At 37.0% G+C, this 25834-nt stretch overlaps 1 protein-coding gene across 2 annotated transcripts; it reads right to left on the bottom strand.

The window, feature by feature from the left end:
• Window positions 1-1210: 1210 nt before the first annotated feature.
• LOC149084290 (astacin-like metalloprotease toxin 5) lies at window positions 1211-18039 on the bottom strand. Of its 2 annotated transcripts, none has more exons than XM_089234657.1 (6): window positions 17893-18039; window positions 10072-10145; window positions 9755-9830; window positions 6170-6284; window positions 3941-4116; window positions 1211-1631 (listed from the first exon to the last, which is right to left on the bottom strand). In XM_089234657.1, the coding sequence occupies exons 1-6, from the start codon at window positions 17951-17953 to the stop codon at window positions 1411-1413; spliced, it is 723 nt and encodes a 240-aa protein (XP_089090783.1). In that variant the 5' UTR covers window positions 17954-18039; the 3' UTR covers window positions 1211-1410. The 2 variants fall into 2 exon arrangements, with proteins under 2 accessions (XP_089090783.1, XP_089090784.1); XM_089234658.1 differs by having other exon boundaries at window positions 17748-18008.
• Window positions 18040-25834: the final 7795 nt, after the last annotated feature.

Genomic DNA, 25834 nt, shown 5'->3' with positions numbered 1-25834 from the left:
ACTTTGGTTTTTTATTACTTTGGGTCTCTCTCTCAAACCTTCGACTATAAACAAAAATATATAAAAAAGGAGCAGATGACCGTCTTGTTATGTTCAGCTCACATCGAAAAAGCTGTATCATATAATTAATTTTCTAACGTGAGTTCCGCATGGACAAGGTTCAAGTAGTGTACGGCCAGGATTACACTATAAAAGTTTGATGAAAATACTTTACAGAACTTGAAAATTGCATTTAAGTTTTATGAAAGAAATTTTCAAAAACTTTTATAGTGTAATACCGGCCTTTGTCAATAAATCTTCGTTTTGAGAAAAAATCAAAATATTAGTTCTCAAAATAATAGTAGGTACCACGACCAACGCACACAACGGCTACACTTCGACTGATGGTATAAAGGCTGAAACACACTAAACTGACGTGGCGTGATTTCATGTCATGTCAGAGACGTTGTGAATTCTAATTCGTGGAAATTCTGTGACGTGGAATTCCCACGTCACAGAATATGCACGCCATAGAATTTCCACGAATAAGATTTCACAAATTCAACATCGTAGTGTGTTTTGGTCTTAATGCATCACACCAGCGTGCACACCGTATAATGTCTAATATGATCCCGCACCATCTGACGTCACGTGGTTACACGTGACGTCATTGTAGCGTGTATCCGCCTTTACCGTAACATATGTTATGCATGATATGATGTCGCTTTCCACTTGTCTATGCACGATATACAGAAAACTGGATATTGTGTGAAGATGCTTATTTTTGAAAATGTTAGTTGGGGTAGCTTTTGGCAAAGAAACATTCATCTGCCTCTCTACAGGGTTCGGCATATATACGCTCCAAGGAAGGAAATTGTCTATATCCTCTGTAGCTTAGTTGTTGAGAGTATTCGTTCTACAAACGAGGAACCCGGGTTCGATTCCCCGTGGAGATGCCTTTTTATTTTTTTTCTTTCCTAAAAAAAATGAGCATTTCACACAACATCCGGTTTTCTGTATATCTTGCATAGACACGTGGAGAGTAACATATAAATCATGTTATCTCTGCAAAATTTGTATTTTCGCGGTAGAAATGTTTTCGGCACATCAAACCTGAGGCGTTACCTAACTAACCCTGCCGCACTTTTCGCGTGTTTTGAACGGTTCTGTGAACTCTACACTCGATTTTAATCGTATATATATATATAATACGCTTTTTTTACACAACTAATAATTTCAACGTATATAGTTTATTATATTGCTTATTCAGAAAAAGAAAGGGATACCATTGACATAGTAGCAATGAAATGTTATTCGAATGCGATGTGGCGAAGGAAGGAAAGAAAAAGAACTCACACACACATTGGCTCAAAAGTAAAAAAATACATATTGCTTTGGAGGCGACATTCATATTGACTGGAGCTTACATCTCTAGCAGTTGTACATCTTTCTGACTCTCGTGACGTCGCTGGGGCTAAGACCTGACTTTTCATACGTCTCCAACAGCTGCTGTCCAGTTCTTGCAACCATAGTATCGGATACACCATCTTTAGAGAATGCTGTATTTCCGTACAACATGATGGAATTGTAGTCAAAGGTGTCCAGCAGTAAATTATCGTTAGGTTTCAGTAGCGCGAACTGACTTTCCATACCTGTAGGGTGAAAAAGAGAGAAAACTGTAGACAAAGGTGATTGTGGAAGCAATGACAGCGTTCGGAATAATTGGTGGTCCGCTGGTCCGAGACCACGGATTAAACAATCGAACCACCGAGAAAAAAAATCGCGGTGATCGTAGGGACCAGTAACGAAAAACTTCGCCCCCTCCGCGCGGTGATGCATTGATCTCCTATGGGAGAATCACCAATCCACAGTCGTTTTGTATTATATCAGCCGTTTGAATGTCGAATGATAAATGTTTATTTCTGAAAAAATATCAGCCACATAATCGATAGTGGTGGGTTTATGAAGTTCGACTACAGCTCTAATTGTTTTTATGACTTTTTGCACCCTCTTGGTGGAATATCACTCTTCTAATTGATAATATATTTAGGAAAAGGAATTATTATATTATTAAGAGCAGATTTCGTTTAGCGGACCAGTCATAATGTCTGCTGACCAGTAGGACCGCGGTATTCAATTTATTTTTCAATTTCAACGCTGAATGAATTCCTTTAATGCAATTATTTGAATGAACAATGAGCTTCCTGTGCTGGACGGATGTTTTTGAGATATAAACGTATTTTTAGGCAGTTGGTTGCTATTTGCGGCTTTCATTAACACTTTTACGTACAGACATTTGGTATCATATATGAATGTATGATGTATCATATATGAATGTATGATGTATCATATATGAATGTATGATGTATCATATATGATGTATGATTGAAGTATATCATTCTTATATCTCCGCAACTGTGGTATCTTTGCTAAATTAAAAAAAAATTAGGGGGAGAAAATTAGAGAGCAGGGTCTCTTCATTCGCACCTCGAAATTAGAAATCCACAGAAAAATACTGAGAGCCACCCACCACTTTTCCGTCAACCAGGAATATTAATTAATACTTAACCGTAACTATCGTAAATATTCTTCTATACTCTTCAAACCCGAAGTTTCAAAAACAGTTAAAAAAATATTTATCGATTTTATGTTTCTTTAGTGTTTGTAGACTGTAATAAAAAAGAAAACTTTTCTGTAAGTATTCGGGGGTAATAGAAATTTTAGGTACACATGTATCCCTCAGGATTCAAATGAATAGAAACACGAAACATTTAAACCACAGTGAAATATATAGTTAGATGAATACTTATTACTTACAAATTTAAACCACAACATTAATTGAAATTAACTCACAACAGGCATGAGGAATTGACACGTTATTAGTGTTTCACAATTCAGCAATATATATACTATTTTTCACATAAAAAATGGTATACTTTTCGAAACAATTATTTTTCAAATCGCACAAATACATTTGACATTTTATATAGATCACCCTGGTTCTTGATTTGCATTCTGGTAATCTGCATTTCAATTGCATTTTCATAATCCATGTATCGGGGGAAGTGATTCATTCCATCCAGGCGAACATTTGTCATGGGTTGGGGGGAACAACTTTTTTTTGCTGCTTTCGCTCAGCAGGGTTCTTCCTCATCTTCAGAACTATTTCTCTACGTAGAACTACATTTTCTTGACACTTGCAAAGTGCGATGCAACAACCATTCAATATTTAATTAAAGTCTTAAATGCACTAATTTTTATTTTACTCTAATGAAGGTAGATAAATATGTAAAAATATGAGAATTTGATGAAATTTTTGCCAGTCGTTTTGAAAATTAATTGAGCATTATTAATTTAGAAAATCAGTAAATTTAGAAAATTTCTGTGTGCGAGTTTCATGTGTGTGCATACCCTACCTCTTTCACAGCCATTTTTACGAAAATAAAAAGGATCCTGATGAATTAAAAAAAAAATATGTATAGCTTACAAAAATTAGGGATAACACACACACAAACCACACAAAATGAACACAAAAATGTAATAATAATAATAATACCAACGCATGTGCTGCCGCACTCGTTGGTAGTGATGATGATTATTAGCAGCAGAGAAAATTATCTGATTGGTCCATCTCTTTGGTAACTAACGCTAGACTCGGCCCAGACAGTTTTTCGTAAAATTGATAATGATAAGTCGACGGATGGTGAGAAAAATCAATTCTTAACAATGTTCGTAGAGGTTTACGTTAGACGGGTCGTTGAGAATTATTTGTGTTAAGCGCATGACGTCACTAACGACTTCGTTCTACTACAGCGTAATAGACCCCCTACTCCGACCTCTCGGTGAAGCATATGGAAAAAAAATGTCTAACTGCAATATTTTATTCATCCCGGAGAAATTGGTTCTCGTGTGCAGAAAATGGTACAGCAAAAAATGATACTATGACACATTCATAGTTTACCTGTCTGGATGTTCTGCCAGTAGATGATGAGATACTCGTCTCTGTCGGACCGGTTTTGTTCGTGGAAGAAGCCCAATGCGTGACCTAGCTCGTGAACAATCGTACCTTTGTATATGCATCCTCGACCCAGGGATACAGGCTGCGAACCACCAGACATTCCCACGTACGAATAACAGCTGCGGAATTTAAAAGAAAGAACGTTTTTAGTATTAATCAGCATTATAATTTTGGTTAACGTATTTTTTTTAACGATTTCCGAGGCTTCACTTGGAGCGGCAAACCTGTTCTTAGCTCAAAGATGGACGACGAGTCTGGTATCCAGATTGAAGTGCTTTAGACATTGAGATGAATTGCACATTGTGGGATGAAAAGATACGAGGTACCATATTTGCAACTAAGAAGAAAAACCGTATAGGTGTGGAGGAAGAGATGTCCGGGAAAACCGGGACTGCTAAAAAGTGAACTGTCCCGATAAGTACTTTCAGGATGCCTGTTTGTCCGGTTTTCAATTTACATGATCAAAGATTAAATAAATTAAACTATTTTTCAGTATTTAATTAGCAGAACTGTTCCAAAATTTCAAACTACCCACTTTTTTAGCTTTGAATCTAGTGGACTGTCGTCAACACAGCCGCAAGTTTTGACGGTTTGTCAAAACTTGCAAAGTTTTGCCGCAAGTTTTGATGCTGCGCATCGTAATTGTACAGAGTGGTCAACTAGGTACTGAAATCAGGCTTCTATGAGACGCGGTATTCAGTGCGAAAATAATCTTGGACCCCTTCGTACGTAGAAAGAATTATTTTACATAATCTATGTATATAAAATAACATGTCCTGACTGACTGACCCACTAATCATCGCCGAGCCGAAACCGCTGAAGCTATAAATATAAATTTTGTGAGTAGTTTCATTTCATGATGTAGGACCTCACTAAGAAAGGGGTTTTTCAAATTTGATTCCTTTAAGGAGGATCATAAGGGGGTTCAAAGATAACATAGAAGCCCCGTTTACATGTGCAATATTGCGGTAGCATTGGGAGTTCTAGCTCCCGCTTGACAACTTTTCCCCCTCGTAAGGAAAGAAATGGGGAGCAGAAATTGATAAAAATTCTGGAAGCGAATCTTAAACTGCTTTTACCCCATTTCCAATGTTAACGGGACTAGAGAAATCACGCCGAGGCGAAACCTCTGAAGCTATAATTTGGTCTGTATATTTAGTTCATGGCGTAAAGACTAGCTACGAAGAGATTTTTCGAAATTTTACCCCTAAGGGAGGGGCATATAAGGGGGATAGAAAAATCCCCCCTAAGGTTGCATAGAAAAATCATGCCGAGCCGAAATCGATAAAACTACAAATATGAAATTCGATAAGTAGTTCCATTTTATGATGCAAAGACTCACTACAAAAGTTTTTTTTTTCGAAATTTCATCCCTAAAGGGGTCATAGGAGAGGGGGTCTGAAAGTTATACAGAGAATCACGGTAGGCGAAATGAAGTACGAAATTTGGTCAGTATTTCTATTTTGTAATGCAGAGAATCACTTAGAAAAGATTTTTTAAAATTCATCTCCCCTGGGGGGGGGGGCGGTTCAAATTTTATATAGAGAAGAAGCTATACATATGAAATTTAGTCAGTAGTACTATTTCATGATCTAAAGACTCGTTAAGTAGGGACTTTTCAAATTACAACCTTTAAGATGGTCAGTCATAAACAAAAAGGGAAAAAACGTTCCGATCAGCAGATAGCAAAAATAAGCAGATAGAGGCAAAAACAAACTTGTTTGTGCGAGTGGCGCACCTCGTGAAGTTGCCTTTTTCTCTCCTTTGTCTCACTCCTTCAGGAGGTGCTGTGCATAACCGAATAATACAACTGTTTTCACACACTCTTGGTCGCCTCACCATGTTCGCGGCGATGGATCGCGTGTTCATGGATTCCGGATAGAAACGAGAGGCTAGAAATTAGATGTGAGTAGAAAGGCGTAAACTATAGGATATTAAACGAGATTGGAGAGGCGCGTGTGTTAGACCCAAAAGGACGTTTCTTTAACTCTTTTTTTTTTAAGCAGCCCTTTGAAAATTCTCAATCACAGGAACATTTAAAAAATAATAAACCAGCAAATATATTAGGATATCCATGTTGTCATTTCATTTTTTTTTTTAAAGTCTTTCTAGCATCCGAAGACGAACAAGAGCAGCAGTCCATAGTTTGGTAATTAACACAGACCGACTCACCCTCTGCCAGCAAATAGTCGAATGTAATTTTTCTCTTCAGTTTTAGGCTTGAACCTGACGCATGTTTTGGTGTGATAGTCCTCCATCGCCTGCGTTATAGCTGTGGTGTATTGCTCTGTAAAGAGATTGGGATATGAACAGAGAAGAAAGAAACAAATTTGGCCTCTTATTTAATGTTAATTAATGTAATTAATTAATTTAATAAGAGATGCAAGATGATTTTCCTCTGTGATACGGTTAATAATTATCGCGAGTGCACAGGATCCTTGAAACTCTCCTTCGCTCATCGTAGATTTCAGAATATTGTATTTAATTAGGTACGTCTACACACACACACATATGCTCGCTCTGGGGTAATAAATAAATAAGCCAGACTTTTGCTTTGCTTTTTTAACCCATGCGTAAACCGGTTGCTATCGCAGTACCCCAGCCTTCACTGTACAATATTAAAGAGACTCAAGCCACTAGGCTCTCTTCACATGGCAAAACTCGAATCGATCGCGAGTAGCCTGGAGGTCGAGAGACTGAACGACTCTAATTACCGTTCTCCTTCACAACGGCGGTACAAAGGAGAAATCTCCATGACCGGGAAACCGAGTAAAAACGCCACTTCACCTCCTGTACTTTATGACATCACAGCTTTCTGTACTTAATGAACCGGGATAGATAAAAGAAATCATATTTTCACAGCGAGTGTAGCAGTTATGACGATGATACTATTATCTCCGCTATAAAAGAAGAAATAGAATAAAATTAAGAGCGTATCCATACATTGGAAATAACATTCGATGTAGACTATTCGTTACGGCCAAAGAATTTCAGGAATCGGATTCATAATTCATCGCATTATATGGAATGAGAAAAGAGACCGAGCTCTGGAATTAACGAGGTTGATTACTCCTGCCTAAAGCTGTATTAAATCTCGAGCCGCTTTGCTCCTGCCATACATTATAGGCACACCATAATGAGGAATATGTTGTATATGCCTTTACAATGGTTTGTCACTTCTCTAATCCTGTAAGAATATGTGTAATAGTTTATGCCTTTGTAATGGTTTGCCACTTTTTCAATCCTCCCAGTAATGAGAACTTTTTGAACAGACGTCAGAATCATCATCAGCATCACTTTCAGGGACAGTCAAAGGACGATCCCCATAGAAATCAGTGGTAAAATTGCCGATTTTACTGTAGAAATGAGGACATTTATTGGGGTTTTCTGCCACATCAACAATTTTAAAAATTGCATTGAATTCTCGATTTTTAAAATATTGAGTTCGCTTATATACGATGCCCAAAAAATTAGATATGAAGTAATTAGCCAGACTTACTTTTGAGTTCGATATCCATGCTATAACATTGATTTGAACTTTTTATTTATATCTTCTCAAGCATAAAAATTAATACCTCCATATTGTCTTTTAATATTCAACTGCATAAATTAATATAGTTTAGGATGTTTTAAAATTAATTATGGGCCCGTAAAGTACATCGAAGAAATTCCACAGCTTTAATTAAGCATTTTTTGAAGCAGAAACAGGCAGATGCATAACTTGAAGTTCAGGGGGGAGGGGGATTGAAATACCAAGTTGGCACGCGCGCGCGCTCCTTAAAAAAGGAAAAAAATGTATTCATTTCTACGTTTCTTTATATCTAGATTTGTTTATTTCATTAGACGCGTAGGAAGTTGCCATATTGGTTAACTTAGACACGGTTTGTATGTTCCTCAAAGAAAGAGGGAGATATCACGTGATCCAAAAAGCCTCACTGAAGAAAACCCGAGCGCCGCCGGGTATTACATAGCTGCCAAGTCTCCCGAATTTTTCGGGAATCTCCCGAATTTTAGCTTCATTGCTCGACCTCCCGAAAAGTTCTTAAATCTCCCGAATTTTTACGAAAATCACAAAAATCCCTAATTGTCCCTACACATTCCCTACTTCATTAAAAAAAAATCCCCGCTTATGAAAACAATCCCTAAGAAATTTCTTGTGGGGCATGAAGCCCTTTTTTTTTCGAAATGACGTCACACGTCGTAAATGGGGAAATTCCCTTTTTAAGGAAGTTTTACAAACCCTCTGATGGTAACAAGAAAGTTGTTTGTCATCCTGCAGGGAAATTTCTTAGCAGCTAATAGTCCTGGATAATAATTGAAGATTCTAGTGACGCGTATATGGTCAAAATTTCTTTTGTTGAAGTTACGTACGTGCAATATAACAAAGCATGAATACTGATAAGCAAAAACATATTTAATCAATTTTAAAGATACTTATTCCGATGAATTTCCTTTCATCAAACGTTCCAGAAGAGGGCGACTTTTCCTTTTTGTACAAGTTGTGTTACGGACATAAACATCGGTCATGGGAAGACTGACATAATCACTCATGTGAAATGAAAAAAAAAAACCATCAAGCAAGTGTCACAAAAAGTCAGTGTTCTTCAAAAATTGACGGTGTTTTCCTTCATCTTCCGATGATTTTGGGGTCATTCGCGCAGAATGTTTGTTCACAGCGTTTCTGATTGAACACAATATTTATTTTTACATCACTGAAGTTTTGGCCTCCAATTTCACTTGTTTTTTGCGTAGGAATTTTATTTCCAAGGGTTTAACTTCCATGTGAGTAAAATCCCTATTTTAATTTGACTAGTTTTTAAGTAGGGATTTTATTCCCTACGCTTTAACTTTTATGCTTGGAAAATCCCTATTTTATTTGGAAAAATCCCTATTGTATTTATTAGGGAGTGGTTTTAGCATAAAATACGGGTTCGCGCGAAAATCTCCCGAATTTTCATTTTCAAAAGTTGGCAGCTATGGTATTATAGCTAGTGAAATATATCTGACATCCGTTCACAGAGAAATTTCAGGAAACCACTGAAGGACAACGCATAGCATCCGGTTGTAGACGCCTGTAAAACAATTTAAAAGTAAAGAACGCAAACGAAGAATGTGTTGGGAAGGGGTTACTACTACTTAATCGGACATGCACCTGTTACGCATTTCTCTACGGAATTTCTAAGTAATCGGTACACATCGAAACGAGTTGTGTGAGTGTATGTATGCATGGTCCTAATGTATTTTATGTTGTCAGAGTTACGCTTGTTTCGTGTTCTTGCTGGTGCTGCCATATGTCTTCTATATTTTGCAGTAAAGGTGGTAGATGCTTGAACTTTCATGTTATGCAGATATCAGGACTACAGCTCGTAGGCCCAACAAGAATTTTATATATCTTTCACTATTTGTTAAGATATAAGATGACTATGGCAAGGGAGTGGGGGTGCTATTAAAGGTCTTCTCCAGGTAAGTTTCCACGAATTCAATAATTCATTTTTTGATCAAAATCCTAAATTAACGATTAGATCCCCGCGTTTTGGTTTAACTACAAAATGCAGGGTGTCCTTACATTCGAAATACGTTACACCGTATAGTACTGTATTTACAGAATATTCATGAAAAGCGTAGTCATGTTGTTTTATTGACACAACTTTTTTTAAATTAATATTTTTTTCATTTGCGCTGCCCTGAGTGGACACACCCGTGAGGTTAGCTCTGACAAAATGAATCACAAGTAAAGGGATAAAGAATGCTACTTGCCGAGAGATGGGTCAATGACGTACGGAATCGTCGCTTGTGGCCACCTGCTCTTCTCATCTGGAATAGTATTTTTATCCTGCGAAAAGAACACTTAAAATTTGAGTATTTGTTATGTGGGAAATATTCTCGAATAAGCATTCTCAAGAGCAGCGCAACATCCACCGTGCTATTGTTAGTCGTAGGATGATCACGCGAGATTTCGTGCATCGCACTCTTGCCCGTGATTCGAAACAAATGCAATTCCGAAATAACTATTCATGTGCGCTGCATTTACGAAAATCGTACCAAGTGAGTAATGCAATATTTTGTATGCTTACGTCTGGTCCAAAGACGCCGAGGATGTCTCCTTGGAATAGGTCCGGATTTTGCATGGGAAGATCTCCGAGATTCACTACGAAGGGAAAAAAAAAGTGGTGAAATAAATAAAGAGCCGACTGAAAAGCCTTTCACACGGAGCGGATGCGGACGCCGGTCCGGAAGAAGTTTTGACAATTGGAATATACTGAGCCTTTCAGACGAGCCGAAATATCTCCGCACTTAGGCAATGTTCATGCGGGTCCAGACGTCGTCCGCATGTGTCAAAACCCAAGTGCGGGTTCCGCATCAGCACATAGAAGTTTTGACAATTGGGTTATTCGGGGCTATTCACACGATACGGATGCGGAGCGAATTCGTCCGCATCTTTGGCTACTTTTTAAAGATGATTTTGCACGGAATTTTTTTAATTTTTGCCATAAATACCCTTAAAAACACCATGTGAAGGTCCCTGTTAATCAAAATATGATGTACCCACATACGTCTATCCTTCTGTTTCCTTCTGAGATTCAGATATAGCAACTTTAACTGCCTTTTGTCCATACTTTACAATTTATACAATAAAACCTGCCAACAACGGCCATTGACGGGACCAAAATTATAAGCCGTTCTGTTCATTAAGAATATTTAATTGGCTACATACTTTAATAACTTTTAAATTTAATTAAAAAATTTTAATTTTTTTTTCTTTTTAAATTTTTAAAATTATTTAAAAAATATAAATATTTAAAATTATTTAAAAAATATAAATATTTAAAATTATTTAAAAAATATAAATATTTGAAATATTATTTTAAATATTCTTTATTTTTTTAATCTTTTAATTTTTTTAAACTTTAAGAACTTTTATTAAACAACGTTATCCACGTACGGTGTTCACTCAGGGCCGGATCAAGACGTTTGAGGATTCTAGCACTTGAATATTTTTGGTGGTTCCCCCGAAAACTACAAGTATATTTTACTCGATATTCAGTCTATAAACTTAAAAAAATGAAATTTTATATTTCAGAAGTGACTAATCTAAGGATGGGATTTAATCACTATAAAAGGTGTATGAATGTTATTTTATAAAACTTGAAAAAAGCAACTAATAAATTTATTAGTTTTTTTTAAAAGAATTATTATAAAGTTTTTATAGTGTAATCCGGACTTAAGGCCGGGATTATACTATAAAGTTTTATAAAGGAACTTTCATAAAAGTTGAAAAATTCCACCAATAGGCGCATCGGTTGCATTCAAGCAAATGGTTGAATATTGGTTGAATTTTTCACGTTTCATCAAAGAGCTTTTACAAAACTTTTATAGTGTAATCCCGGCCTAAGGCTGGTATTACACTATAAAACTTTGTTAAAAATTATTTTATAAAACTCGAAAAGTGTTACCAATAAACACATCTGTTACATTCGAGCGAACTTAACTGATCCGCCTATTGGTTGCATTTTTCAAGTTTTATAAACGAACTTTTATAAATCTTTTATAGTGTAATCCCGGCCTAAGACAGAATTGTGATGTGAATATTTTTAAGCACAGACATTTTGAAAGTCTCCACCCCTCCCTTTTTTTCCTACTTGCAAATTCTTTGATATCTCCTGATTTTTTATTTTTTTTTTGTAACATCGAATGTTTTGGATTGGATTTTTCGAACATTGGATGTTTTTGGAATTTTTCTTTCATATTTTTCCGAAAAGACAGATTTTTTTTCAAAATGTTTTGAAAATATTTTAAGACATTTTTTCCCATCGACTACTTGTGAGGATCGGAATGAAGACATCTTTAGACCCATATTCTATGGGGCTCTAGGCTTCCTATAGGCACTGAATCAGGGGTGAAGGAGAAAAATAATTACAAAAATTGCGAAAAAACAGTTTATATGCACGAATTTCAAACTAAAGATGCGGGCGAATGCTCGTGTGAAAGGGTATGCGGACCCGCGTCCGCATCCGCTCCGTGTGAAAGGGACCTGAGCCAGAGGGAGAAATAATAGGTTTGTATCAATATTTGTTGGCAATTACTAACTAAACAGTAACGACCCTTTGACCTTATAAAGTGGTTCTTGAATGGGTCTGGCGGCAGATCCGCACGGTGCATTTCCGCATAGGGGAGATTTTGTACACATTTCCGCACAATCAAGCCCCTTCCCAAGTATCTTCTTTTTTTTCTTTCTAACCCCTACTTTCTTTTATTGCTTTCCTGAAGTGGACAGAAGTTGTATAGGGGCTGTATCCACATTACATTGGTGTAATTTACTTCAACTATTTTTTTTTATCACTCGAGTTTGTCGAATTTTTTTGGAATGTTTCACTCCAAACTATTTTTTACCCATAAATGTTACGGAAAGTTGCTAAAGTTGTGATTATGCATAATCACTGATCGCCTCGGTAAATTGAATGAATTTTAATGTGTTTATCATTTTACCGGTGATTATCCATAATTCCTAATTGAAGTCTGTATATTTGATAAATGTGAAAAAAATTATCACTTCTCTTGTTTTCATATAACCTGTTTATTAGTTTGCGATACGTCCACGACACGTATTTTTCCATAAAAATTAAATTAAAATAAGCGTCGACAGATTTTCTTCACACACATAATTATGTACAAATAAAACCAGCATTACCGATCGAATGCATAATTTTTGGTAAATTCAATTAATTCGTTGAAGATTTATTGTATTTACCAATACGACCTTACGAACTGAGGAATATACATAATCACCGATAAATGTGATGAAGTCTTGGTATTTGAACAGAATCTATTAAACTAACCAAAATGGTTAAGCATAATGGATCAGAATTTGCTTTTACAAAAAGGTCTCTTCGCGTTTTCCTAGAGTCATTCTTCGCTTTTCTGAGTCTTATTTCGTCCTGCACTGGAGTATGCCGTAAGGTTTTGGACACTACACCTACAGAGAGACAGACTTGGTTGATGGAGTGCAGAGAAGTATTGTGCGTGCTCTTGTTGGCACATAAGGCTTGAGCTATGAAAAAAGACTTAATTTCTTGAATATGTTTACGTTGGAGAAACGCAGTTGGTGGGAGTATATAATCAAAGTGTTTGTATAAAATTTTAATTGGGATGGATAGGATGGATTTTGAGTTATTAATACTCCGTCAGTCAACTGCTTCGGCAAGGGGACGCAATATCGTTTATTAAGGAAAAATTCCATATTGTGTGGTGACAGAGGGAGTTTTTCTCTAGTAGGGTTGTCAATGGAATAGCTTGCCTCCGGGGTTGCGAATTCTAACACAAAGGAAATACAATAGACATAGTGGGATAGATCGAGAAGCTATTCATACTTAAATAAGACAACCATAATCTTTTTATGTGGGCAGTGTATTATATACAGTATTATTATTATTATTATTATTTTTTTTTTGGTGACATATGCTTTTATATTGGGTATTTTAGTTATATTTGACATCCATATTTTTTATGGGCATAATGGTTTCAGCCATCTCTTCGGGCAATTTGCCTGTCGTGGCCTTTGTATGTTTAACTACCGAATTTTTCACTTTTACCTTAACCTGTGTATGAATATTAGATATAATACGTTGTACACGTGTGTGTTAATTATTATGCTTTCTTTGATCCAGCCCACACGATGCCTCAGTCGTTGGCAGGAGAGAGAGAGAGCAAATCTTCCTAAAATAGTTTTTCGTCTACATCAGTCATGTTGAATATACAGTTTAGGACATCAGGATTAACTCATAAAATAAATCAATAATTTACAGATTTGAAATATGAATATTTATGCTGATAAAGAATCATCATTGTTTACAAAATATTTAAACCCTTTTCTTTCTTCAAATGAACAGTTTTGTCACTCCGCCCATTTCCTCTGGAAAAAATCGTTCGGAGGTGTACGTCCTAAAATTTATCACACTTATTGATTTAGCGTGTAAAATGAATTTGAATCCTCAACATAAATATTATAATTGAAAATAGTGTGAAATGCAAAATTTTTACTTTCTTGTTTGAAAAAACCTTGTTTTAAAATTTTTCAAAAGCACATTTACATCATGCAGGAAAACAGGCGGAGCTCCAAATAAGAAATAATTATTAAATAATAAACGCGCGCGCGCGCGTGAATTTGCCTACAAAATATTTTTTTTTTTTATGTAGAAAATATAGTTTATTAAGAAAGAAAGAGAAAAAAACACAATATATATAAATATTGTGTTTTTTTATTATAGAAATAAAAATCATTTTTATTTTTATAATTATTTTATATTTTATAATTAAGAAAAAAAATTTATATATACAATAAATTTCATTTATTAATTCAAAAATAATTCTGTGCTATAATGAAAAAGCATGAAGAATATTTCGGGTGAAAAAGAGAAACATGGTTAATAAAATCTAATTAGCTATGAAGTATTGTGATAATTTTTTCTTTGAATATTTTTTTATTTCCCGGTTATACATGTTAAAACACATACTAAACTTCTGTTGCAAAAGTTTACTCCAATTTTGCAATATAAGCTAGAGACTCCAAACATTTTTTGATATCTTTCGTGCTTGCATAATTGAGCAGAATGTGATGAAATGCGTCTGTCCAGTTTAGCGTACCTTGCGCATCTTTTTTGCCCTCTAAATCCACTTTTGCTCGACTCATGTAGAAGTCACTATTTGGATTCCTCTTTCATACCCAGAATCATCATTCTGATCTTTGGATTTGGTTTACCCATAATGGATTTGAATCTCTTATGCCATCCTTCTAAGACGTTGTTTGTTCTGTGGTTTTTTTTTATTACATTTCCAAATATTGTTTTCAACTCCAAATTTTCGAACCACTCTTTTACAAAGTAATCATAAAATTCTTGGGTTTGTAGAAGAGTTTTCCTGGATGGATAGACACCCGTTATCTACATCTTCCAATGGTAGATGTGCTAATGCTGCACACATACGCACATGTAATCTTACTTCATCATTGCTCTTGTAATAATTTACCAGCCCTAAGGACTGTACTTGCCGCCATAGACATTGGTTGAAATGGAAATTGCATCCGAAAATTTTGGTTAGTGGGAAGAGTCTTTCTAGAGCCTTTATTGATGCAATTTCAAAATCTACAGTCACTGACTGAGGATTCCATCTGGCTTCTTTTAAAACAGTAAATAGCTTTGCATAAGAATCCTTCGGGGTTTTTTTTTTCAGGCAAAGCAAAAACTATAGGAACTATTGTGACTTCTTCATCATTCCTACTTATGTCTGCATGAATCGTATACAACTGATAAAACTGCTTACAACAATTTTTAAAAGTCCCATCCGCGAAAAAGTTCTTGAAGCTTTAAAGACCATTTCGGCCTTTGTCACTAGCGAATACTATAAATCTACAACAAACGTGATGGTGACAAGCGTGCGACACTGTCTGTACAGCAGCCATCTACAATCTTTTGCACGCGAGCGTCATGGTGCTCAAGAGTTCTCGATCCTTTGTGCTCGCGGCATCAAGTCTTCGACTATCGAACCTTTCAAGTTTCGTTAATGGATGTATTTCAAACTTTTGTAGATATTTCCTGTATATACTGTATATTGTGGATTGAAATACAATACTCTTGCTAATCCGACACATATCAAACCGGAGTGTGCAGGATTACCGAAATCACCCGAATACCGAAAGTTAATTGAAAAAATCCATTTTTAAATAATATAAAATTCTTTGCAAAGACATGCAGTGACATGATTTCCTCATCTGTGCACGAAGAAACCACTCCTAAAAACGCCGGATTACTGGACCGGCTGGACTAGCGCACCGCCGGAGTCTATTGTAAAAATTTTGCAAACAAATCAAAACCCCTAAAATATCAGTGAAATTTTCAGTTTCAGAGGTTCAAATAGAACTCATCTCGATTTGAAGAGAAATGTGTCCATGTGTCAAATTTGAAAACATGCTATGGATATTGCGGTAAGCGAATAAAGGCTCTTCGAACGGGAAAGGGGAGATTATATAGTGAACAGGGGGGGGGGGATTATTCACCTACGCCCTTTTGCGTATTGAAGAATTTATTGAAGAATCAATTTCATGTAGTACATTGCGTAGGAAAAAAGGTAAGATATTTTACTGCGCCTACTGTGCAAGCCTTAGAAGGAAACGTTGTGATTTGGAGTTCTTCTGTTGTTCTGATCTACGGTAAAAAATATAAATACAAATACAACGCCACAACAGGCAAATTGCCCAACGAGGTGGCTGACTTAAGAACATCATGGATCCCCGAGCCATTTTTTTGGAGGCCCTACCTACTACTACTACACCACACATGTGCCCCGCCCACAAACCCCCCCGGAACCCCCCAATGAATCGGTACATGCGGGAATGTGCGTGTACGTGTAGTGAAACCTGGCGTGAAGTTTTTGTTGTTTCTCTGTAATGCTTGTTATGTGTAGTGCTGCCATCTGCCACTCGTTTTTCTAACTATGAGTGAAGTGTTATGATTGAATGATTTATTGTTGTAGGACTGTTGCTCTCTGTGGCGAGACTTTTTAACGGGGAGATCGGCTCGCATTTGCGCCTTGAAGTTGGGAACCACAGAAAACCAACTTCAGCCGACCACCACTGTGGGGTTCGAACCCGGATCCTCCCATCACGAGTCCGGCTCTATAACCACTCGACCACCACAGCGGCTCTATTCCATATAGTGAATACTGTATGATGCGAAAGTTTTTTAAATATTAAAAAGCTCTTGCCAGAGAGTAAATTTTTTTTTTTAATACATATGTTTTAGCAAAGCATTTCTCAACCTTTCTGAACCTAAGGACCACATGAACGCCAGGGGCTCTGCCACCGAACTTATCCCGTTGCCGAGATCTCTGCCAGTCCGGCTTCGTGGCAGAGTCTGGAACAAAGTGAGTGTGTACACCTAACAGTCTGAGTGTGTAGCTAGTGTTGTGTATGATATTTCAGTGCTGCCACCTATACTTCAAATTGTGAGTGAAGTGTAATGATTGAATATTTGTAACGTTGTAGGCCTGTTGCTCTCTGTGGCGAGACTTTTTAGCTGGGAGATCGGCTCGCATTCGCGCCTTGAAGTTGGGAACCACAGAAAACCAACTTCAGCCGACCACCACTGTGGGGTTCGAACCCGGATCCTCGCATCACGAGTCCGTCACTATAACCACTCGACCACCACAGCGGCAAAAAATAAAGTGAATATATATTTTAACATATACAATGATGATGTATTCACATATTAAAGGTTGTTTTCTTTTATATATATATATATATATATATATATATATATTTAAATTATGAGAAATTAGTTGAAAAAGCACGAGTCAAAGATTATTTCAGTGGCACAATTTCATGGGGATACAACCCCCTTATAACTTCAGGCCATTTATGGTAGGGAAGAGACAGGAATAAAAACAGAAAAAAAAGACAAGAAGGACCTTTGTTTTCGCAAGTGCGGGAATGGGCTGTGCGGAATCGTCCCCAAATTCCCCATGCGCGGAAATGCACCATGCGGAACTGTCGATACACCCTTGAATGGTGTTTCTCGATGTTGTATCAAGAACGTTCGGGGGGGGGGGGCGAGATATTTTAGGATTAACGTTATATCAAACGTGTGCTGTGATGCCTAATAAGGGTATGCCTAATCCAAGGGTGCCATGAACACAAAAAATTCTGAAACTCATATTCTAATGTGAAAAAATTACATAATAAAAAGTATACTAATACTACCTATCTGGACTTTTACAGTGTACTCGTTACAGAGAATGTTGTAGCAAGATTTTTTAGAGAAAAATTTTCGGCACGTTAAAATTCGTATAATTTTCTATATTTCTATATCACACGATGGTAGGGTGACTACGATACCGATTCTCACCTCTAAGATCCGCTGCAGCAGCAAAAGCAAGCAGCAGAGCAGCTGCGAGGCTAACAAACATCTTTGTTTCTACTGGTGTAGTTGCAGTTGAAAGAAAATGTTATTCCGTACCAATCAGCTATGATAAAAAAAACCCGACTATTTAAGTTTTTATCACAACTACTTTCTTTTCCTGCTGTCTTATCAATTTAATTCGAGAAACAAAACACCTGTTTATGTTTAAAAAAGAACAAAAAAATGAAATTAAAGTGAGTCGCATCTTCGAGGTGATAACAATTTCTTGTTGTGCGTCTGTATTCACCGTCATATACATAGGCGTAAACTTGTATCCGGCCCATGGGCCCGAACCCCCCCCCCCCCACGAATATTTTTTGAAGACCCGGCTCAGCCCCCCCCCCCCTCAATATTCGTGTGAATGGTTTCTTCATTTTGCTATGACGAAAAAAAAAATTTTAACCAAAAATTGTCCTAATTATGAATTAGATAATGGAAACAATCTGCTCAAAATGTTATTTCTTTTAAATACTCTCGATGGTCTTTAGCTTTCTTGTTCATGCCAAAATAATTCTCTCTCATTTCTTTCTTGCGCTCAGTCCCCCCAGTTTCACTCCCCCTTTTACCATAGCCCACTAAACTAGTGGGAAGAATGTCTAGTCGGCCGTGCTTTTAGCCAAAAAGGCACGACTGACGAAGTTTCTTTGAGTGGGGAGGGGTCTTTTCTTGTTTGCCTGGCCAAACTCAAGAGAAAAGGCACCGACACAAAGAACATTGGGGGCTGAAAGATGCTGGTTGTCCCGTATATGCAGGACTCAGCGAGTACGCAGGAGAGAAGGCGCATGGCATTGTTTTTTCTGAAATTATTGGGGGGGCTCAGCTCCCTTACAAAATTTATTTTGGGGGGGGGGGCTCAAATTTAATCATCCCATAGGTTCCAGCGCCTAAGTTTGGTGATGGTGAGAATCGGAAGGTAAATAATATTGAAACCAAGATAAGAAAAAATTACACTCTGTACAGGATAGGCCCCGGAACCTAGGGGCTGACGCCTATTAAGCCCCCCCCCCCAAGAAATTTTGTATGGGGATTGGGCGTCCCCAACAATAATTTCTGAAAAAGCAATGCAATGCACCTTCCTTCTCCTTCGTACGCGCTTGAGTACCGTATATATACGGGAAAACCAACAACTTTCAGCCCCCACACCCCCATCCTCCCAATGTTTTCTTGAAAAATATTGGGGGAAAAACAGCACATTCTAAATGTCCATTCACAACAGAGAACCGAACGGCCGATGCCAAAACATTTTTCTAGCCTCGTTGCAACAAAATTTGACTGGGGAGGGGAGAATCAAATAAGCGAGTTAATTATAATATTGATTTACTAAAAATGAAATAAAAAATAAATAAACAATTTTCAAAGGTTCAAGAGCCCCTCGGGCGGGACCTCGGCTCCTCAAGAACTTCAGAAGATCATAGTGATTTTTTATTGTATATAATGACCCGTTGACGAGTGTTGATTATGTGAAAAAAAATGAATTTTTGATATGATATGATGATATGATATCTAGAATGATATCTCTCTAAGATGTGGAACGGGCTTTGTCCGGTCTTCAAAGCTCGAAGGAGCCCCTAGGCAAAGCCGGAACTAGAGGATGGCCACTGCCGAGGGCAGCAAAATTTATAGGGGGGCGGCGGCAATTTTAGGTGGGAACAAAGAACACCGTTATAAAATTATCGAATTTGAAAGTTGTGGGGCGACGAAATAATGTTTGCCCCAGGCTGCAAAGATCTTTGTTACGTTCCCCCCCCCCCCCCACCACCTTCAAGTTTTCCTTACGTCTGGTTGAAGAGAAACGAAACTAAAATTCAATAAAAAGCTGGTGCGTGGAGGAGGGAGGGGGGCTATAAGTTGGTTACAAGACGAAAAATATCGCTCACAAATTAAAAATAATTTCTTCAACTGATAAAGTAAAAATTACCTAAGGACGTTCAATTACCTAAGGAAGCAGGTTGGCCACCCCTTCATAAACAGTGAACTGCGTGCACAATATGGGTATACATAAGTGACGCAAAACGTATCTGTCTATTTAGAATTCAACAAATCATAAATAGTAAGTCCTCGTATAACGTCACTAGGTGACCAAATAAAAATGACCATAAGGGGTGATGACTTGATAACGAGTAATCCCGATTCACTTATTATGCTGTCAGGCACTTAAAAAGGGGACGATAATAGGCATCCCCAATCCTGCAGCAGGGCCTCAAGCTGGGTTCTTTGGTGGGCAATAGCTCACGGGCCACTCTATAGTGAATTTTTTGTGTGAAAAAATAGAGAGTCGACCCCTCACCACTCGGTCCCACGAGTGGTGAGGGGCATGTTTATAGTGTAATGCAGCGGTTCTCAACCTTTTTTGACTCGCGGAGCCCTTTTTTGTACATAATTTTTATGGCAGAGAGAACCTGTGTAGGTCTCTTTTATTTATTTATCTATCAAATTTACTGATTTATATTATTTTCCTCGAGTCGCCACGGAGCCCTTGGGGCTCCACGGAGCACCGGTTGAGAACCCCTGGTGTAATGTATGCTTGATGACTTTAATAGTGTTGACGTTACAACAAGGTCTTTATTGTACTTTGTCAAGCCTCTCTCACTGTCATCCTTATACATATAAGATTTTAAATTGAAATTTAATTTAAAAAAAAATTACGTATAGATATAGATTATCTTTCCATGTTCAGCGTGATCTTTTTCTTCTATGAACACAGGGTCGTAGCGTGCCTTCTCGGGGCCCCAGGGCAATGCCTCGGTTGCCCCAGCCTAGTCACGCTCCTGTACGAGCATATAGTAGTTTATTCCATACCAACCAGCTTTTCCGGGTAGATAGAACGGTCGACGAGTCTATATATCGCTTCCTGTACGATCTCCTTCCTCATTGTGTGTACAGTATACACCCCGGGGAGGTCATTTACGGCGTCCTTTCAGCGGCGTTTTGATTATTGAAGTAGCCTGTACCAATACCTTCTAAAGCAGAAGGCATGACCCCGAGATTCGTGACCTCATCGAGTTCCGTCCTACGAAACCCGATATGATCTGTAAGATCGTTTTCCAGCACCACACTAACACCGATGTGTTATAAACAGAATTGACCCAGCGCACAGGACGCTTAAGACGAAGATTATCAAGTCATCTATTCTTCGAAGATTTAATGTATACATCTGTCCGCGGACGGTGATTACGATTCGTCCGTTGACGAGACAAAAAAATAAATTAATTAAATAAATTTAAAAAGTTGGCTGAATTTTCCAGGCGTGCCCGACCTTCGGGAACGCTCTGATGTCTGTATCGGATGGGAAGCGGGAAAATCTGGTAATAAAAGTAAAAAAAAAAGTTAAACCAACTACATCTTTGACTAATTATGTCACAAAGGAAACAACAGTAAAGGCTTAAAATCTTGTGGGCATTGAAATTGCAGAAAAGGGAAATCTTTCAGTTCTTAATTGTGTTCAGTGGCGTCGGAACCGGGGGTGCAGTGGGTGCTCAAGCACCCACGGTAATTTGTGACATGGATCCGAGCACCCCCAGATACAGAATAAAATTTCCGATATAAAACTAAATACGAGCACCCACAGTTTCGAAACACTTCCGACGCCCCTGATTGTGTTCCATTTTTCTTTTCCATCAGGCGTATTTGAGAAGCATAAATGAGTGTAAAAAAATCTACGATTTCTGATGTGTCATGATATTGTAATTAATTCTGTCCTCCCCTTCAGTTGGAGCCTTCAAAAATAGGACCCTTTCAGTTGACGCCTTCAAAAATAAAACCCTTTCAGTTGACGCCTTCAGCGGCCGCGTGGTTTGTAGGATTCAAGATCCAGCTCTGCAGAGAAAGATTGTCAGCAAAGGTTTTTCACATTTCTAGGGATTTTCATTTTTCACGAAAATTTTTGGCCTATAGTTGTTTTCCGTGCAGAGATCGTTCACAGTTTCTAAAGCGTGGAGATAATTCGTATAATACCTGCATTGGGAACACTTTGTCACAACCGGAATTTCGGCGCCCCTTGCTTGTAAATGGAACAGTTAAAGGGTGAATTCGTTGTCCCTTCTGATCCAGCACCCTGGGTGCTGGACCAGACTCACCTGCTTTCCCTTCCCCCCCCCCCCCCCCCAGTTGCGGTTCTAGTCGCATATCCCATATAAACAGAATCAGGTTCTGACAAGAGTACAATATGCTCTTCTACAGCTGTAATCCTGTGATATCAATGTACTAAATACAAACAAAATAAAGGTAACTGTTCCGCTCTTAAAAGATTTGAGATTCATTAATAAATACTGCACATGGGTTATAATAAAAAAAGTTAATTTCATTAAAAATGAAATTTTAAATAAAATTTACTCAACGAAATCTCTAGTCAACGAAACTTTTTCTTCATCGTGGTCAAATAATATTTTAATGATGTTTCAACTACAGCAGGGCTGAACAAAACATGGGCCCTTGGGCAAAGTGTTGTTCTAGTGCAGTGTTTTCGAAACTTATTCAGCCCATCGCCCCCTTTTCAAAAACAAAATTTCTCATCGCCCCCCTGGAAGAGATGTTAAAAACCCACATTAAAAAGTTGAACGAGGCAGCGACGAATTTTCGATTTTTTTGCATATACTATGCAAACATAGTATAAAAAGGGTTAAAAGTTCTAAAATAATTACAATTAAGAAAATTACAGTAAACTTCACTGCGAAACAAAAAAAATTAAATTTGTGAATTATAAACATGCATATAACACAAAACATGCATTTAGTTGCATTTATTGTGGTCAAAGTGATATTCGCATCACACAAAAAATATCCATTAATGTTAAAATGATTAAAAAATACAGACGCAAAACTACAATTGTTACTTAGTTTTAATAAAAATAATTTTATTATTAATAGATGTTTTCCAAAACTACGATAAAGGCAAATAGGGAGAAAAACGCTATGAATTCTCAAAGCATTTCGTTACACTACGGGTGCCGTCGTCAAAGGATGAATACAACCACTATCAACGCAGACCGGGTATCCCACTTGGGTTGATTACCAAATTATAAGCACATCGGGAAAAATACATCAATTCAAGTCAGAAACTGTGGTCAGAATCAAGTGAGTCCATCGCGTGGTCATTCTGCCCACGGCCTACTTTGCTCATATAAGCAAAATTGGTCACTTAATAAAATGTGATACATAATTATTCATTTCGATGAGCAATAACACTTATAAATGTTCAACAATAAAGTTTGTAAAAAAAATTCAAAATTTAATCGTTAAAATAAATTCATTTTTGAAATTATCGATCTTGGGAGCTCGTGAGACATTCATTGGTGTTTTTGGTTTGGTTAACCAAGTTCGGTTAACTTGGTTTGGTAACCAAGTTTGGTTACCAAATTCTGAAACGAACTCGATCACTGGTTAAACAAAATATTTGGACTCAAGTCACAGAAGCCCCAATTCCTGCCTTGCCCAGGACCTGTTCGTGTCTAAGTCAGGCTCCGGTTAGCTGCCATTTATTTTTCAAATCACCAGAGTTACTGCGATATTATATAGGTCCATATTTTAAGAAAATGTAATTTTACATTATTTCAAGCGCAGGTCTCTCACTTCTTTCTTGATTAAAACTGGCAAGCATCGGGGGGATTGCAATTGACTCTCTCTCTCTCTTTGTTTTCTTCTACATATAATTCCGAATGACATAATCATTCTAAATATTTACCATTGTTTTATGAACATATCTGAAATCTCGTTAAGATTGTAATGAAATTCAACCCTTTCAGCTCAAACATATTAAAAGGAAAAAATTCGGATGAAACCACGCTAATTAAACGTAGAAATACAATAAAAAATCCTTTCAGAGAGATGATTGATTATATAATTGAGTAATACTATTAATATAGAATGCAAAAAACCAACGATGTTCACTAAAAATACCCGGAAATTCATTGGCGTTTATTTCCGTGTATTTTTAAAGAATATCGTTGGTTTTTTGCGTTCTACATTGCTAAAAAGGTAATTCCATCATACTATTAATATAATACTATACTTAAGAATGAGTCGATTAAGAATGAATTTTGAATTGAGTAGAATCACTCTTCAAAGGTCGTATGAAAATGCATCGTTTTCTTTCAAGGAAAAACACTATAAGTCACCGCAAAAAAAAAAAAATTTCAAGTTAAAAAAGTAAATTCTAATAAATTTTCTACTAAACCGACACCATCGCGAGAAGAAATTTCTATCATCCGATGCTGAAGGAGCGTGTATTCCCCCCCCCCCCTCCCCATCAGTATACTCTTCGCAATATTCGAAGGAGAAACCAAGGTTGGGAGAAACGATGCTTGTTTTCGGAGATAGTACCAAAATTTCACGTGCGTCTGCAGTCTGCGGTAGACCCAAAACCAGCAACCAATCAAAAAGCATCATTTTGACGTCACCAAAAAGGGAGATTTCCCCCCTTTCGATTTCGTGAAACGTGGTTTATTTCCCATAGTAAATCCGTTCCTGGAAATTCCTCGTTTCTCCCACAAATTGAATTTTCCATACGCTTTTGCCAAGCATTTTTAGCGCGCGGGGAATTCTGGGGGTCTATTACGCTCACGTCGTTATACAACGAGGTCGTTAGTGACGTCACGCCCTTAACGCAAATTCTCAACGAGCCTCATAACGCAAATCTCAGCGACCATCGTCAAAAACTTGATTTTTCTCAGCAACCCGCGGTATGTCGTTATCTATTTTACGAAAAACTCCCTGGTCCGAGAGTTGCGTTAGCTCCGAAAGAGATGGACCAATCGGATAATTTTCTCCGCTGCTGATAATCATCATCACTATCAACGAGTGCTGCAGCACGTGCGTTATTATTATTTTATTTATTTGTACGCGTTAGTGTGAGTTGGTTGTCCCTAATTTTCTAAGCTGCATTTTTTTTTAATTCATCCGGATTATTTTTATTTTCATCAAATATTTGAGAAAAAGGTAGGCTATGCACGCACATGATACTGGCGCGGGGAAATTTTCTAAATTATTACGTTTAAAAAATGATTTTCTATTGAAGTTCAATGATGTTATGAATTTCCAAAACGACTATCAAAAATATCATATCTTACCATGTTTTTAACACATTTATCTACCGTCTTGATATTAAGTCAAAATCAAGAACAAGTAACCTTTTATTTACATCATTAATTAGAAAATTGGTTTTCTTGTTTCACACATGAAAATGAAGTGCTACCAAATTTACACTGTTGTTGATATTTCTTTTTTTATACTCCGATCAGAAAATGCACTCAAAGATTAGAAAAAATTTATTTGTTGATTAATAAAATTTACTTTGATTTTTTTTATAGTGTACAGAGTATAGTGTGTGTAATGGTGTTTACTGCATTACACTTCCGTGTACTGCACAGAAAGCAGCAATACTTAATTGATATTACAAAATATCAATGTTATTAAACGAATTAAGAAGGGGAAAATCTGGAGACGTTTAAATATATATTGACGTCGATTTTGAACGAGATGTAAAAAAATATATTGAGCAAATTTCAAAATGTCTTGAAAACATCGCGATAGAGAAATTTACCAGTTAAATAATATTCTTATATTGAGATGAGTTTAAGATTAGAATAAAGACATTTCCATACAAGATTAAAAAAAATAATAACGTTGTGTAGAGTGATTTATCTTTGTACCGAGTATAATAATTTATAACGATTTACCACTATGAATAATTTTTTCCAATCAGTATGTGTACAGATAACATTTTAAACGATAATGCTGTCTCTGAATCATGTTACTAAATTAAGTAATGTAATTCAGAGAATTATTATTCATTATAATGAACAACTTGATAAATTAATAATGAATGAATAATTTCTAATTCTAACTAATTTGTCTCCGTTGCTCTCACCATCGAAAAATGTACGCGCGAGCGG

The sequence above is a fragment of the Pholcus phalangioides genome, unplaced genomic scaffold (genome assembly GCF_987345545.1).
Source record: "Pholcus phalangioides strain wild (caught in Gottingen) unplaced genomic scaffold, Ppha-v1.0 ptg000008l_1, whole genome shotgun sequence".
NCBI classification, from domain to species: Eukaryota; Metazoa; Arthropoda; class Arachnida; order Araneae; family Pholcidae; genus Pholcus; species Pholcus phalangioides.
The sequence above is the reverse complement of the archived record's forward strand: the minus strand, read 5'-3'. Positions and strand labels throughout refer to the sequence as shown.

Bases quoted from the DNA above. Each gene is read 5' to 3' on its own strand.
- LOC149084290 (XM_089234657.1), bottom strand. From the start codon at position 17,953: ATGTTTGTTAGCCTCGCAGCTGCTCTGCTGCTTGCTTTTGCTGCTGCA. The intron at 4,117-6,169 runs GTGAGTCGGTCT...TAAATTCCGCAG, and splicing joins CGACTATTTGCTGGCAGAGG to CTGTTATTCGTACGTGGGAA. The intron at 1,632-3,940 runs GTAAACTATGAA...TTCACCCTACAG, and splicing joins CTGGCAGAACATCCAGACAG to GTATGGAAAGTCAGTTCGCG.